Consider the following 16,108-nt stretch of genomic DNA (forward strand, 5'->3'; position numbering starts at 1 on the left):
GTGTTAGGTTTCTGTTTTAAAGATCAGTTAAGTGCTAGGCAATTTGACATAGTTCAAAGTGTATAAGGTATTTTGGACAGGTATTAATCTGTATTTAGTGACTGGAGATACTGTTCAGTATTTAAGAGCACTTGATACTTTTGTAAAGGACCTGGGTTCATTTCTTAGCACCCATATGAGCCAGCTTATAAGCACCCCTAACTTCAGTTCCAGGGGATCCAGTGCCCTCCTCTGTACATACATACACAGCCCCCCCCCACTTGAAAAACTCTCTACTTTATATTCTTCACTGAGGTATTTAAGAGATACTTAGGTGGAACTGGGAAGACGGCTCAGCAGGTAAACTGCGGGCCAGACAGGTATGAAAATTTGAGTTTGGTCTCCAGCACTCATTAAAAAAATAAAAAAATGAGTTCTATAAGTCTGTGGCAGTAGTCCTAATGCTGGGGAAGGGAGACTGGAATATCCCTGGAGCTTGCTGGCCAGCTACTGCAGCTGAATAAATGAGTTCCAGATTGAGACAAGCGGCACACCTTGTCTCAAAAATAAGGTGGGCAGGCCTAGAGAGATGGCTTTGCGACTAAGACTGTACTTCCTGAGGACCAGGGCTCAGTTCCCAGCACCCGCAGAGCTGCTCACAACTGTCAGTAACTCAAGACCCAAGGGCTCAGACACAGCATCCTGAACTGTATGGGCATCAGGCACACATCTGGTACACAAACATACATGTATGAGAACAGCTGTACACATTAGATAAATAAACATATAAACAATGAAAAATAAGCTAGGAATTGATTGAGGAGATACTTATTGACTAATGCATGCACTCGTGTGTGCACACAGAGACAGATGACAGACAGACAGACAGACAGAGGATAAGTAAATAGACATTTATAAAGCCTGAGGCTATATTAGAGTCTAGCATATAATGGTGAATAAGCCACCGACTATGCCCATACTTAAACACCTGTGTGTTTTAACTTAAACACAAAGGGTGAGGAACCTGCTTTTCAAAAAAGACAGTTCAGTAAAAGTATGCAAGCTATCCTAGGAGCTGGCCTGGAAGTTTTCCTTGTAGCTAGACGGGTTCTGTGCCCTTTAGGGTCATAGCTGGAGTATGGACTTACTCTGTGTCCCAGCATCTAGTATGGTGCCTGATAACATCAAAGACACTCAATAAATGTCACTGAGAAATGAGAGAATGGATGAATACATTAGCTTGAGCAGATTCGCAGAGAGATGAGATGAGTGTCTCTGGAGTCACACACATTGAGAGCTGGAAGAACCCCTAGGCGTGGACCAACTCCATCCTCTTACAAAATGTCGGATTCAAGTTCAGTGACTGGATTTCCTGAGACCTGAGGTCTTACCAAAATGGGAGTAGAGTAGTAGATGTCTGTTCCACCAGGAGAAAGAGTTTTATCCTGAAATATCAGAATTCCTAGCTAGACTTAGCTCTTCCCCCCCTCCCCCCCAGAATTCTCAATGGATAGCCAGGCAGTGGTGGCACACACTTTTAATCCCAGAACTCTGGAGGTAGTGGATTTCTGTTCAGGACAGCCAAAGCTATACAGAAAAACCCTGTCTTAAAACCAAAAAGGCCAGCTTGGTCTACAGAGCAAGTTCCATGACAGCCAACACTACATAGATAGACACTATCTGAAAAACCAACAAATAAAAAAATCTCTCCTGACAGTGCAATCGTTTATTCCTAGTCAGGGCAGGTTAGCTCTGTCCCTGGCTCATTAGCTTACTGTACTTTTGCTAAGTAAGGTCCAACCTCTTGGTACTCTCCTCCTCCCCTCCCCACACATCTCTCTACTCTAGCCTTTTGTTTTCATTTTGTCTTTTTGAGGGTCTTACTATATAGCTGAGACTTGCCTAGAACTCTGTATATTCCAGGTTGTCCTTGAACAAAACATCCTCCTGCCTTAGCCTCCCAAGTGCTGAGATAGTATGTATGTGCCACTCACTATACCTGGATACACATACACACACACACACACACACACACACACCATTCTGCTTATTTTCATTGAAAATTAGAATTTGTGGGCCAGAGAGATGGCTCAGTGGTTAATGGCACTGACTGCTCCTCCAGAGGTCCTGAGTTCAGTTCCAAGCAGCCATTTGGTGGTTTGAATGGAATCCGATGCCCTCTTCTGGTGTATCTGAAGACAGTGACAATGCACTCACATATATTAAATAATTTTAAAGAAAAAGAAAGAAGAAAATTAGATTTTGAAACTGGGTGTCGTGGTGTGCACACTTGGAATTCTAGCACTGGGAGCAGATATGAGAGGATCATGAGTTGAGGGTGGCCTAGGCTATTCTGTTTTTATTTTTTTCTTTTCTTTTCTTTTCTTTTTTTTTTTTTTAGTTTTGAGACAGGGTCTCACTGTATACCCTTAATACTTGGTGTGTATACAGGCTTCAGACTCACAGAGATCTCCTGCCTCTGCTTTCCAAATGCTGAGATTGAAGGTTTGTACCAGCACTCCTACTGTGGACTGTTTTCTACGCTTTCTAGAATTATCAGGAAACAACGTTTTCTGACAAATTCCTGAAAAATTCCTCTGAGTTTTTTTTCAGTTAAAGGTGTTTTAAAATTACATGTGTGTGTTCATGCACATGTGCCTGTGTGCACACATGCATGTATACTTATGCATGGCATGACACACTTGTGGATGTCAGAACAGCTTAGAAGAATCCATTGTCTCCTTTCACCATGTGAGTCTCGCAATCAAACTCAGGTTGGCAGAGATGGTGGCAAATGTTTTTATCTGCTAGCTGCCTTTCTAGCCCCCAATTTTCACTTTCTAGACGAGATCTCACTATAGTCCAGACTGGCCTCAAATTCTGCCTCCTTATCCTGAGTACTGGGATTATACACATATTCTACAGCCATGCCTAGTTTATGTGGTTGCTGGTGATTGGACCCTTGGCTTTTTGATGTCAACACTAACAGATCCATTACATTTCAGTTTTCTGAGACTTGTCTTGGTATGTAGCCCTGGCTGGCCAGGAGCTCACTATGTAGGCCAAGATATACTTCATTTATAATAATCGCCCTCAATTTTGTGTGTCTTGATACCATCCTCAAGCTCCAGATTTGTTGCTGTAAGCTAGGAAATAATAATGACCTGTTTATTAAAATGAGGTAAAAGTTGGGATAAGCAGGTGTCTCTCTTTTGAACGAAGGACACAAACTTTTTTTTGGGGGGGGGGTCGAGACAGGGTTTCTCTGTATAGCCCTGGCTGTCCTGGAACTTACTTTGTAGACTAGGCTGGCCTCGAACTCAGAAATCCGCCTGCCTCTGCCTCCGGAGTGCTGGGATTAAAGTAGCGTGCGCCACCACTCCCGACGCTTTTATTATTTTTTAGTTCTGCTATTTTCAAAGTATTGTAACTTCTAATATATTTTATTTTCACAGCATCCCACTGGTAGATATGACTTTCTCTTTATGGGTGATGAAATTGAACTAGAGGACGTCTGTATTATTTTCATCGAGACTTAGATTGTAATCCAAGGTCCAGAGGTCTTGCCATGAAAATCTCTGCCTTTATGTTGGAATAGGAAGGAAACGTTTAGCAAAGTGTTTAGGTTTCTTATTTCTTCTTAGGTTTTTTAAGGGACGGATTCATTATGTATGCTAGGTTGGCTCTGAGCTCACTGTGTTGTCCAGTAGCCCAGGCTGGCCTCAGGCACACAGCTGTCTCTCTGCCTCAGCTTCTCTAGTGCAGGAATTAGGGATGTGTACCACCATATGCAAGCTGCTGGTTTCTGTCCTGTCAGTTTTGCACTCTGTTTGGACTGAGTTCTTAGACTCCACATTTTTGAGTAAAAACCTTCAGGTAACAGGTAGTTTATTAGGTCTGAAGAATGCAAAGGGAATTAATGATAGTTGGTCTTGTTATTTCTACACACTTAGCAATAACTATTTTGAAAATTGAGTATGAGAGTGAAAACAAAATAATCCCTCAGCTAAAGCACTGAAACATGCTTGTTTTTAAAGCTGCCAACTCTTTGTGGTCCTGGGAAGCAGAACACAGGTGAACAATTACCATCCACTCAAGAAGCAAAGGAGAGTTTGGAAAAAAATACAAACCAAAATAGCAGGAGGTGAGTTCACAATTATTGTTCTTTGTGTCATATGCCTTAATAGTCTCATGTGGTTAGAACACTTACTGATCATCTGATTAATGACATCGATTCTGAATAATGGATAAAAACAACACAGAAACAGATTCTAGTGGAAACTTGCAGGAGACATCACAAGCCAAATGGATGACAGATTAGATAGAATTTATCAATATTAGTGGTAAAGCATTTTACCTTTCCGGAATGCCCTAGATAATTTAAAATTTTATTACCATTATATTATTTTAAATTTATGTGTTAATTAATTAATTAATGTATGCGTGCTCTGAGTGCAAGCTCACCTGCATTCCAGAAGAGGACATCAAGCCAGGCAGTGGTGGCACACGCCTTTAATCCCAGCACTTGGGAGACAGAGGCAGGCAGATTTCTAAATTCAAGGTCAGCCTGGTCTACAGAGTGAGTTCCAGGACAGCCAGGGCTACACAGAGAAGCCCTGTCTTGGGGAAAAAAAAAAAACAAAAAACAGAAGAGGACGACATCAGATCCCTTTATAGATAGTCATGAGTCACCATGTAGTTGCTGAGGATTGAACTCAGGACCTCCTGAAGAAACAGCATGTGTTCTTAACTGCGGAGCCATCTCACCAGCGTTGTTATTATTTTAGAGAATGGTTTTACTATGTAGCCCTGGCTGGCCTGAGACTCACTTTGTAGACCAGACTAGCATCAGACTCCTGCCTCTGTCTCCCAAGTACTAGGATTAAAGGTGTGTGCCACAATGCTGGACTACATTTATTATATTTTTTAAAATATTCATTTTTATGAGTGTGGATGTTTTGCCTGCATGGATGTGTGTACCATATATGTGCATACCAATGGGATCCCTAGAACTCTAGTTAAAGATGGTCTTTTAGCCACTATGTTGTTTCTGAGAACTGAACCTAGGTGCTTTGCAAGAGTAGCAAGTATTCTTAACCACTGAACTATCTCTTGCTCTTTTGCATTTCAGTGTGTGTGCACCACCACACTCCCTCCCAAGTAAATAAAAATGTGGCATATGCATATGATCCTAGCATTTTGGAGGTAGATACAGTTTAAGGTCAGCATCATCTATATCGTGAGTTCCAGGCCAGGCAGTGCTACAGAGTTGTTCTGTCTCAAAACAAAACAAAACAAAACAAAACAAAAAAACCAAAAAACAATAGAGAGGGCTGGGGAGATGGCTCAGTGGCTGCTCTCACGCAGTTCAGTTCCCAGCAGCAACCATATGGCAGCTCAGAACCATGTGTAACCAGTTCCAAAGGCCCTCTTCTGCCTTCCACAGGCCCTGGGCACAGATAAATGTGCTGGCGAATCATGCAGAAGGAAGGTATAATGACTCATGCCTATAATCTCAGCACTAGGAGGTAGAGGCTGACCTGGGCTACATAGATTTTCTTAAAAAACTGCATAAATACATAAATTTCACTTCACAGGCTATGCTATTTTTTAAAAACTTCTGTAAATCTATTCTGAAATTTTGAAAAATTTCTCATTGTTGAGCTTTATATTGTGGTTTTTTTAAAAAAAAATTCTGTTGAAAGCAAGGTCATAGTGACTTTAAAAAAGTTCAGTCTAGGCATGATGGTGCCTGCCTTTGATCCCAGCACTTGGGAGACAGAGACAGGTGAATCTGTGAGTTTGAAGCCAGCCTGGACTACAGAGTGAGTTCCAAGATAGCCAGGGCTACACAGAAAAACCCTGTCTCAAAAAACAACAGAAAAAAATTAAAAAAAAAAGATCCAGTTTTTTTTTCTATATTTTTGGTTAAGTATTCAGGATAGTTTCCCAGGAGCAGAATTCTTTACAGGCTTTGAACATTTTACAGATCCTTCATAGTTGGTCAGATCTGATCTCTCTTTTCTGGTCCAGCTGGGTGGTAGTGCGTTCTGAGCAACAAGGAGTTCATAGCTGGGCCACGGATCACAAACTTTTGAAGAGTTGTTGTTGTTGTTGTTATTATTTATTGTTTCTGGTATTGTTGTTAGAATCTGAAATAGAGGTTCACTTTATAGTCCTGCCTGGGCTGGAACTCACCAAGATCTGCCAAGTCTGCCTGCAGAGGACTGAGATTAAAGGCATCCCTGAAGGACTACTTTAATAAATGACAAAGTGGATAAAATCATGGGGCATTTAGAGGAAGAGAGACTGCTCTGATTTGCGGGTGAAGAAGCTTGGTTCAGAGAGACTGAAATTCACTAGTACAAGACAGATGTCCTACCAAGCAAGCAGGATCCCGAAACCAGAAAAACTTTGTTCTTCAGGGTACTTGTGCCTTAAGATCCTTGCTTCCGGTGTCAGTTTGGTGCCAGAGAATTTTGATAGAAAGTCCCAAGCAGAACCTTTAATGTGTATGATTTGTCTTATTGGGGGCAGGGTAGACTTGGCAACAGCCAAGAGCAGACACTGTCAGATGAAGCTATTTCCACTGTCAGTTTCTTCTACTTCTGACGATCTCCCAGGATCATTGTTAGAAGTTGGATATATATATAACAACAACAACTTATAGAGAGATTTTTACCTCACCCTTTTCATTCCTCAGCCAGAAAAGGTGTAGGGAATCAGGGATCCAAGTGAAGAGTTACTCAGCTAACTCGTGCACCCTTATCTGACTCGGGACACTCCTGAAGACCTGAGTCATCCAGTCCTCAGAGGGCTGGCAGGTGGAGGGCCTTAGTCTGGTGCTGTGGTGCTCTCTGGTGGTAAGTCGGAGTCAGTGCGTCGACTAGGAGTAGGGAAGGAGGGCTATGGGCTTTGAACTCTGTTAGGAACATGAACAAATAGATGTTATTTGTATCTATGTCACTTGTACCCTGAATGATACAACTTGGGATCAGTACGGCGTCTGTGTCTTCTGAAATCTATGATACTAAGTCAAGAAATAACGAGGATAATGGAGAGGCACACTTGAAATGGAGATGTAAGTATGAAGTCATGGGTTTAGTATTTAATATTTATTTATTGGTTGTTTTTTTTTTTTTTTTGAGACAGGATCTCACTATGTTGCTCAGCTGGCCTTAGCCTCATGATCCCTGAGTAGTATGGGTATAGGCATTCAGGCTCAGCTGATGAGTGAAAACTCTAATTCTTGATTATCATCAGTTTTGTTTGTTTTATGGTTCTGGGCGTGAACCTAGGGCGTGCCTCTTAAATTTAGCACAGGCTTCACTGAGTAGGATCATAACACTGTTTCATACACACGAACCCTTTATTTCTACAAGACCGTTGGAGAATGAAAGCACAGCTCTTCTGATTGACTGTAGAAGAAAAGTGCTTTCCTACTTTTAAAATTGTAGGAAAAGTTTTTATCATCTGTATAGATGTATATTGTATAGCATGTAGTAAAACATACACAGTGCACTTACCCCATAAACGTTATTAAAATGGAAAATATGCAGTGTTTCTCTCACATATTCTGTAACATTCTGCTGTAACAGCTTCCTAGGTGTGCAGTCAAAGGTTTGGGCTCAGTGTGGTCTAGAAAGGTCAGGCAAACGGTGACTTCTATAACCTGGGAATTTCAGTTATGATTTTCCTCATGGAGTCAGCAGAGGACCCATCTGTAAGTTCGCTACTGCTTTGCTACTGGAGTTGAGCAGCATGGGCTATTAATTGGGGGAATTTCCTGTAGTCAGGCGTAGCTCTTTGTCATCGCCTCCCCTTAAAGGCGAGCGGGCAAGATGAGGCCGAGGAAAGTGTACCACCACAGCTATTGTTAGTAGATGGCTGAAATAGTGTTCTATCTTGTAAGGTTGAAATTCTTGTCTCTAATGTTTGCAGTGATGTTTTAAATGCTACTTTCTCTTGTGCCCAGTGGCAGTAAAAGAAATGGCAGAGAAAGCAGTTTCTGGGCAGCTCCTAGCACCTCCTTGGAATCCTCAGAGTAGGGTGCCTTTTGAGAGCAAGGTTGAAAATGAGAGCACTCCTTTGCCACGGCCCCCAATTAGAGGTCCCGAGAGCACAGGATGGCAGCACATTTTAGAATACCAGAGGGAAAATGATGAGCCCAAAGGAAATACGAAGTTTGGCAAAATGGACAACAGGGACTGTGACAAGAACAAGCACAGCAGATGGACAGGCCTGCAGCGCTTCACCGGTAAGTTCATTGGAGGAGCTGGTTAGGTGATCTAACTTGCCAGCTCTCAAAATGTGTGCACTTCTAGTGTAGTCCCTTTGCTTGGTCCTGTCTCCTTTGCTGAGAACCCTGTGTTCAAAGGTGAAGAAATTAATTTCCCTATAACTGAAACAAGATCCCTTTGTCCAAAGGAAGCAAAATAATCTCCGAGTGCTGACCCTGGCCCCAGGTCAAGCCTAGTAAGGAGTCAGACCTTTCTTACCTGGGGGCAAACGTGGGCCATTATTCCCTAGTGAATGTTTCTTTCTTTTCAGACAGCCCCTTTCAGTGTAGGCCAGGCTAACCTGCGTGTCTGCGTGTTGGTAATGCAGGTTATGCTATCATATCCAGCCTGCTTTTTTTTTCTTTGCATTGCATTCTGAACTTGAAATAAACCTATTGAGTCCATATGGCATTTACTGTCATTATAATTGGTTCACAGTCAAATCATCAGATAATTTTTCAGATACTGAAGTCAAAGAAAGAGACATCTAAAGTTGACACTTAGATTTTCAGAAAATCAGTTGGCATCTTCTCTCTACCTTGTGAGAGAGACAGACAGACAGAGACACAGAGAGAATATGAATCTACAGGATATGGATCAGTGTGTAAACCCTGCTTTTGTAAGCATGAAGCTTGGGTTCAGATTTCCAGCATTTAAGTAAAATTTAATCGTGACTACCAACATCTATAACCCTAGCCCTGGAAACCCCAGGTAGATCCCTAGAGCACACTGGACACACAACTCATGCAAATCTGTGAATTCAAGGTCCACTGAGAGACTGTCTCAAAAGATAATGTGGGGAGGGATAGAGGAAAATGCACAGCATCTGTCTCTGACCTTCACATGCACACATGTGTACCTTCATATACATGTGCAGTCACACACACACACACACACAAATAGAAAAGAAAAACCATACAGAGTAGCATATACACTTTATATTCTTAACACTTGGGAGATGGAGGCAGGAGGCTCAGAAGTTCAGGTTATCTTCAGCTGCATGGCAGGTTCCAGGTTATCCTGGGTTACATGAAATCCTGTCCCAGAAAACCAAACCAACCAAAGAACAGTAATGATACAGTAAAATCAATTGCTTGGTTGTTTTGTTTTGGTATTTAGAATCTATTCAAGAATCATGGTTTGCTGGGAAGTGGTGGTACATGTCTTTTTCACAGCACTTGAGAGGCAGAGGCAGGGAGATTTCTGAGTTAGAGGCCAGCCTGGTCTACAGACAGCCAGGGCTATACAGAGAAACCCTGCCTCAAACAAACAAACAATCAAACAAGCAAAAGAAAAAAACACAAAGAAGCCCCATAAAGCAACAACAAAAAGAATTTCTGTTGAATGGGTGGTCAAAATGGTTGGATGATCCAGGGCTATGTTTTGGGACCAGGCTAAATTCACAGTGTCGATATCTACAAACTTAGAGAATTTAGCTACTCTTTATATCTCTAGTCTAATATTCCTTCTGCCTTTTCCTGCTCCATGAGTACCACTGAATGATCATGTGATGTCTGATTGTGTCATGATCACTAGGTATTAGATACCCATTCTCCAGAAACCACGAGGAGCCAGAGCATAATGAAGCCTCTCAAGCAAGCTGTGACACATCTGTGGGCACTGAGAAGTTCTACAGCATAAGTGGTACAGCCTGGCAGAACCAAGGTGCAAGCTGTGACACATCTGTGGGCACTGAGAAGTTCTACAGCGTAAGTGGTACAGCCTGGCAGAACCAAGATGCACACAGGGATCTGATGAATTCACCTGAGTTGTTGTATATTATAACACCAAAATGTTAGCTATACAAATTAGATATATTAACTATACAGGGCTATAGTGGCTTAAATAATATATATAGCATTCAAGCCTAGCCTAGGCCCTGTCTCACCCCACCCCATGTCCTCAAACCACAAACCTAAAGAGGTGGGGGATAGAGATAACTGTTGAGAATGATACGCTATAATGATATACTAGGTCTGTTTTTAATGTCATCGTGCTTGTGGTGATGCATGTGTGTTGGCATGTGAGCCATGCATGGCTCAGGTCTAAAGGCCAGGGGACAACATTTTGGAGTCTGTTTTTTACTTTCACTTTTGTGTGGGCTCTAGAGATCAAACTCACTTTACCAGGCTTATGTGGCACATACCTTTACTGCTGAGCTGAGCCATTTCAGTGGCCCAATAATGAAGTCTTTTGAAGAACATGGTACAGAGTCGCATTGACTTAGAAACACGAACAACAAAAGACATTTACTCTTTGTGCCATCTGAGGCCTGGAAAGATGGGCTGTACATTGAACACATTGACTTCCCTGGAGCAGCTCTAGTCAGGGAATGGGGGTGGTTTGAGGAGGTCAAGAGTTTCTGAGGAATTTTGTTGTGAAAAGAGAGGCAAAAGGTAACAGCTCTTAAGTGTGTAGGGAGTTTCTGAAGAGTATAGCAAAAGTAATGTCCAAGGAAATTAGCTGCAGTGTCTTACCGAATTTCTGTCTGATTTGGAAAAAAAATGAGTGTCCTGGCCAGATAGTGATCAGGACCCAAGTATAGCACGTGCATAAAGAATTGATTACTTCTTATATATTGTACTCTTGAGATTTCAGTCGTTTTAAAAACCGGACTCCCTCACTTGTCTTTAATCTGAGGTATCTTAAGAACTCTCAAGTTCTGCACAGCTCCAATATCCTCATGTCTAAGACAGTGTGAGCACATGGAGTGTACCATGCGCCTGAGAGGCCCAGTGTTTCAGGTTGCTCTCAGCTTTAACTGGCCAGGGCCACTCTTCTCAGACTTCAGAGCGGAAAGGTTATTAATCCCTTCCCTTTAGCAAAGGAAATGTTGAAATAGTACTAACTTCCCTATACTGTCTCTTCACCAGGAAGGTACGTGTTCAGAAAGACAAGGAGAGCCAGCTTAGGGCAACATTAGGCTCCTGGCAGTTTTGGATAAGCCCATTATTAACATTGCATCGGGCTGTGAAAGGATTTGTTTGCAGTGAATAGCAATTTAAGCATTATTTCCCTCATTGTTAGTTAGGTCAGTCTGAACAATTCATCAGAGTCTTCTGAGGTCATAAGAGGTCAATTTAAACTTCGGACCACCAGTATATCTCTCAGTTATTATTTTATGTGTATGAATGTTTTGCCTTTGTCTTAGTCATTATGAAGAGACATGATGACCACAGCAAGTCTTATAAAAGAAAGCGTATAATTGGGGGCTAGCTTACCATTTCAGAGGCTTAGTCCATTATCATCATGGCAGAGAGCATGGTGGCACACGAGGTGCTGAAGCAGGTTATCTGAGAGCTACATCCTGATCCACAGGCTCAGCCGCAGACAGAGATACTGGGCTTGGCTGTGGACTATTGAAACCTCAAAGTCCACCCTCAGGGACACACTTTTTTTTTCACCAAGACCACAACTCCTAATCCTTTCAAATAGTTCCTAAGGGGGCTAACAAGAGGTCAAATATATGAACCCATGCGGCCCATTCTTATTTAAACCACCTCAGCCTGCATGTGTGAATGTACAAGACATTTTGTGCCTGGTGACTGAGGAGGCCAGAAGAGGGTGTTGGAGCCCTTGGTGCTCGTTACAGCCAGTTGTGAGCAGCATGTGCTCACATGTAGGTGCTGAGAATTAAACCCAGGACCTCTGGAAGAGAAGTAAGTGCTCTTAATTGCTGAACCACCTCTCCAGCTGCCAAACCATGAGGATTTTTATTCATCATCTGTGAAACAAAAACAAGTGCACTTAGCTCTTTGTGTAAAGTTCCCATCTACATTGTGATGGTTCGTGCTGACTGCTAACTGGAAAGAGTCTAGAATCTCCTAGGATACGGATCTCCAGGCTTACTTGTTGGGGAGTTGTTTAGACAAGGTTAGCCCCTATGCATGTCCTCTGGGGGATTATCTTTAGGTTAATTGAGGTGGGAAGACCCATCCTAAAGGAGGACTATCTTTCCCTAGGCTGGGGTCCTAGAGTACATGAAAAGAGAAAACTAGCTGAGAACAAACAGCCTTTGTTCTCTGCCTCTTGTCTACAGAGGGAACATGACCAGCTGCCAGGGCCTCCCTGCCACAGTGTTGATCAGGGCATTTTATCACAGGAACAGGAAGAGTAACAAGACACACTGAAGTACACATGCAGATTTCTTCATTGCCTTCACATACACAAGGACAAATGTGTCGCAGTATGCCAGAGCAATGCTTCCAGGCATTGCTTCTTTCTTTCCACAGTGGGTTCCAGGGGATCAAACAAGTCATAAGGCCTGCATTATTCAGTGAGCCCCTTTGTTCATTTAAAATAGTTTTTAGTAAAAAAATAAGGCTTACAAGTAGAGGTTTTCAATATACCAGTATTTTCATGAATGGTTTTTTAAAATTTGAAAAATAGGGATTTGGGCTGGGGATGTAGCTCAGTGGGCAGAAGGCTAGCCCTTTGGTTTCCAGCACCACACAAACCAGGCGTAGTGGTGCAGCCCTGTAGTCCTAGCACTGTGAGGTAGAGGCGAGAGGATCTGAAGTGTACCATCATCATGAGGTAATAGTAAGTTCACAATTAGCCTGAGGTACATAATATGTTGTCTCAGAAAAGGAAAGAAAGAAAATAAGATTTTTGACAATGAAAAGTCATGTAGTTTCTCTGAATTTCTCTCAGGAACTTCATATCTTTTTGTACTTTTTTTCAAAATGCTTTTAGTCATGCTTCCTGGTTCCTATATCCTTTCTGAGGAAAGGACTCCCTTCCTTTGACATGTAGATGTGTAAGGGGTGAAGTTCAGTCAGCAAGCATTAGTGGCAGGAGAGAGAGTTAGAAGCAAAGGTTCAAGAACAAACATGAGAAACAAAGTTTTTTGGTCGTCTGTGAGGACTTGCCTGAGTCTATTTGTACATGATGTTTTATCATGAGATGAAAGACATTGGACTCATAGTTACTTATCTGTTTACCTCTCCAAAACCTTTAAGGAATTGTGTGTGTGTGTTTGTGTGTGTGTATGCACGTGCATACGAGCATGTGGAAACCAGAGACCAATCTTCTCTTCGAAGACAGAGTCTCTTACCGAGATCTGAGGAAAGCCATCTAACTAACCTGTTTGTACTTCTCTAACACTGGTTTTATATACTTTATATCCTAGCGGTGTTTTTGTTTTTTATTTTTTGCTTTTCTTGAGACAGGGTCTCTCATAGCTCAGGGCAGACTCAAGTTTGCTGTGTAGATAAGGCTGACCTTGATCTTCTGATGTTTCTGTCTGTACCTCCTAAGTACTGGGACTACAGGCATGGACCACTCTGGCTGGACTTACATAGTGATGGGGATCTGACTGTAGCTTCATGAATGCTAGGCAACCTCTCTACTAACTAAATCACATCCTTAGTCCCCATGCAGATTCTGCTGATGAAGCTGAGGTCGTCTTACAGGTGCAGCAAGCATTGCTTGAGTTACCTCCTCTGCCTAGGGAGGAGTTTCCTGTCCTTATTATCATAAAAAGTAGGAGAAGGAAGGGGGTTATAGTTGTTGACTCTAGCATTTGACTGACTAAAAGAATCCAAGGTACATGAAAAGTATAATTCCCATTTGTCTCTGTTTTCTGGAAACTCAGAACAATGTTCTGTTATTAACTTCTTTGAGTATTCTTAACCACATGCAGACTGAAACATTAAGAAGTCTTTAATAAAAAAGAGAAAATATTGACATAGGTTTGATAATATGTCTGTTGTCTCAGCATTTGGGAAGCTGAGGATGCAGAATAATAAATTCTAGACTAGCCTAGACTACATAGAGAGATTGTGTCTCAGAAAAATCCAAACAACTTTATATAGATATATGTACACATACATACCAAAAAGTGCTAAATTTAGCTGGGCAGTGGTAGTGCACAACTTTAATCCTAGCACTCGAGAGGTAGAGGGAGACAGATCTTTGAGTTCAAGGCTACCTTGGTCTACAAAGCAAGTTCCAGGACAGCCAGTGCTACACAGAGAAACCCTGAATTGAAATACAAAACAAGGCTGGACCTAGCCCCTGCAAATAATGTAGCAGATGGGCAGCTTGGTGTTCATGCAGGTCCCCCAACAACGACAGCAGGGATCCTGCACCCCTAAATGGACCACCTTGTCTGGCCACAGTGGGAGAGGTGCATCTAGCCCCACAATGGTGACCTGATGTGCGTGGTGGGGCGGGGAGCAGACATATGACATCCAGAGAGGGGCTTCTCTTCTCTAAAGAGAAGAAAGTTGAATAAGGAGAGGACTTGTGTGAGAGAGGGGGTACCGAGGAGAGGAAGGGCTGATACTGGGTTGTAAAGAAAATAAGTAAATTAATTTAAAAAAGAAAACAAGTGCAAAGTTTAGCTTATAAATTATTGCAAGCCAGAAACAGCCAGGTCAAGAAACTGAACATCACGCGCACACACATGCTCTTCACATCACGAAACCTGATCACATTCACTTCCCCGTCCTTCCAGGTCTACTTCCTCCTTTTGACTCCCTCCTTCCCCAAAGAAGAAGAAGAAGAAAATAAAGCTCAGTTTCTGTTGCCCATATTCTCACTGAGGCATGCTCAAACTCCTCCCAGTGAAGGCCCTGTTTTTGATGCCCAGCACTGAACAACAAAACAGAAATACCAAGAAATTGTCTTGTAACTTTCTGGACGGTCCTTGCCTTTGCCTTCAGAAGCCACTTGTTCTTGCTTTGCTTTTATAGACCTCAAGTCCCATAGGAGACGACTTTGAAAGATTCCAAGATTCTTTTGCCCAACGTCAAGGCTATGGTAAGCGCCACAGCAGATCTCTTTGGGAATCCCTTCCCTTCATGTTCTGTTGGATTACAGGTGTTAACAGCTGGGGCGGGGGTGGGGTGGGGCTCCTTAGAAATAACCTTGTTCAGGGTTTTCATTTTGCAGATGAGAAAACCAAACAAGGCTCGCTGACCTCACCTCATTAGAATGAGTGCTTAATGGGGCTGGAACGATGACTCAGCAGTTAAGAGCACTGACTGCTCATTCTTAACCCATAAGGCAGTTTACAACTGTCTGCATCTCCGTTCCTGGGGAATCTGATCCCCTCTTCTGGCCTCTACAGGCACTGCATGCACTTGGTGCACAGACAAAACTCACTCATACACATAAACAAAGATTACAAATAAGATGAAATGAACCCTCCCCTCCTCCTCAGTCTCCTGACTGTGTCTTACACCCCCTGGGTATTTCTGTGGTACATTTTGTAAGCAGTGCCAAATTGTACCAAATTGTAGGTCCCTTGACAGATGTATAGCAGGTACAGCGTTATCATTCCTGATCAACCTGAGGGATAGAGGAAAATGCACAGCATCTGTCTCTGACCTTCACATGCACACATGTGTACCTTCATATACATGTGCAGTCTCACACACACACACACAAATAGAAAAGAAAAACCATACAGAGTAGCATATACACTTATATTCTTACATCATAGAGCTGATTATCATCATCATCATTATTATTATTGCTGTTGTTATTATTATTATTATTTAAAGGTTTATTTATTTAATGTATGTGAGTACACTGTAGCTGTCTTCAGACACACCAGAAGAGCCACCATGTGGTTGCTGGGAACTGAACTCAGGACCTATGGAAAAGCAGTTGGTGCTCTTAACCACTGAGCCATCTCTCCAGCTCCCAAAGCTGATTTTGATAGCACAAAAATGACAACTTAATTTCTGGTCTTTCTTTACCCTAGAAGCCAGAATGTCACCATCATTTTCCTTTGCTTAGTGCCGTTTTCTCCCTTTTAAAATTTATACTTCTAAAATTGGTGTAAAAATAAGATTTTGTTGTGATTTTCTTTTTTTTTTTTTTTTTTTTTTTGACTCTAG

At 42.2% G+C, this 16,108-nt stretch overlaps 1 protein-coding gene across 4 annotated transcripts in view; it reads left to right on the forward strand.

Moving 5' to 3' along the window:
• Tex14 (testis expressed 14, intercellular bridge forming factor) overlaps positions 1-16,108 on the forward strand; it is a 159,484-nt gene that overhangs the window by 114,891 nt on the left and 28,485 nt on the right. For all 4 annotated transcript variants that reach the window (XM_021177802.1, XM_021177801.1, XM_021177803.1 and 1 more), the window contains exons 15-19: positions 4,017-4,123; positions 6,978-7,060; positions 7,955-8,236; positions 9,795-9,967; positions 14,957-15,023. In XM_021177802.1, coding sequence (XP_021033461.1) covers positions 4,017-4,123; positions 6,978-7,060; positions 7,955-8,236; positions 9,795-9,967; positions 14,957-15,023 — 712 coding nt within the window. The remainder of the gene's footprint in view (positions 1-4,016; positions 4,124-6,977; positions 7,061-7,954; positions 8,237-9,794; positions 9,968-14,956; positions 15,024-16,108) is intronic.

Source organism: Mus caroli, chromosome 11 (assembly GCF_900094665.2).
Source record: "Mus caroli chromosome 11, CAROLI_EIJ_v1.1, whole genome shotgun sequence".
Classification (NCBI taxonomy): Eukaryota; Metazoa; Chordata; class Mammalia; order Rodentia; family Muridae; genus Mus; species Mus caroli.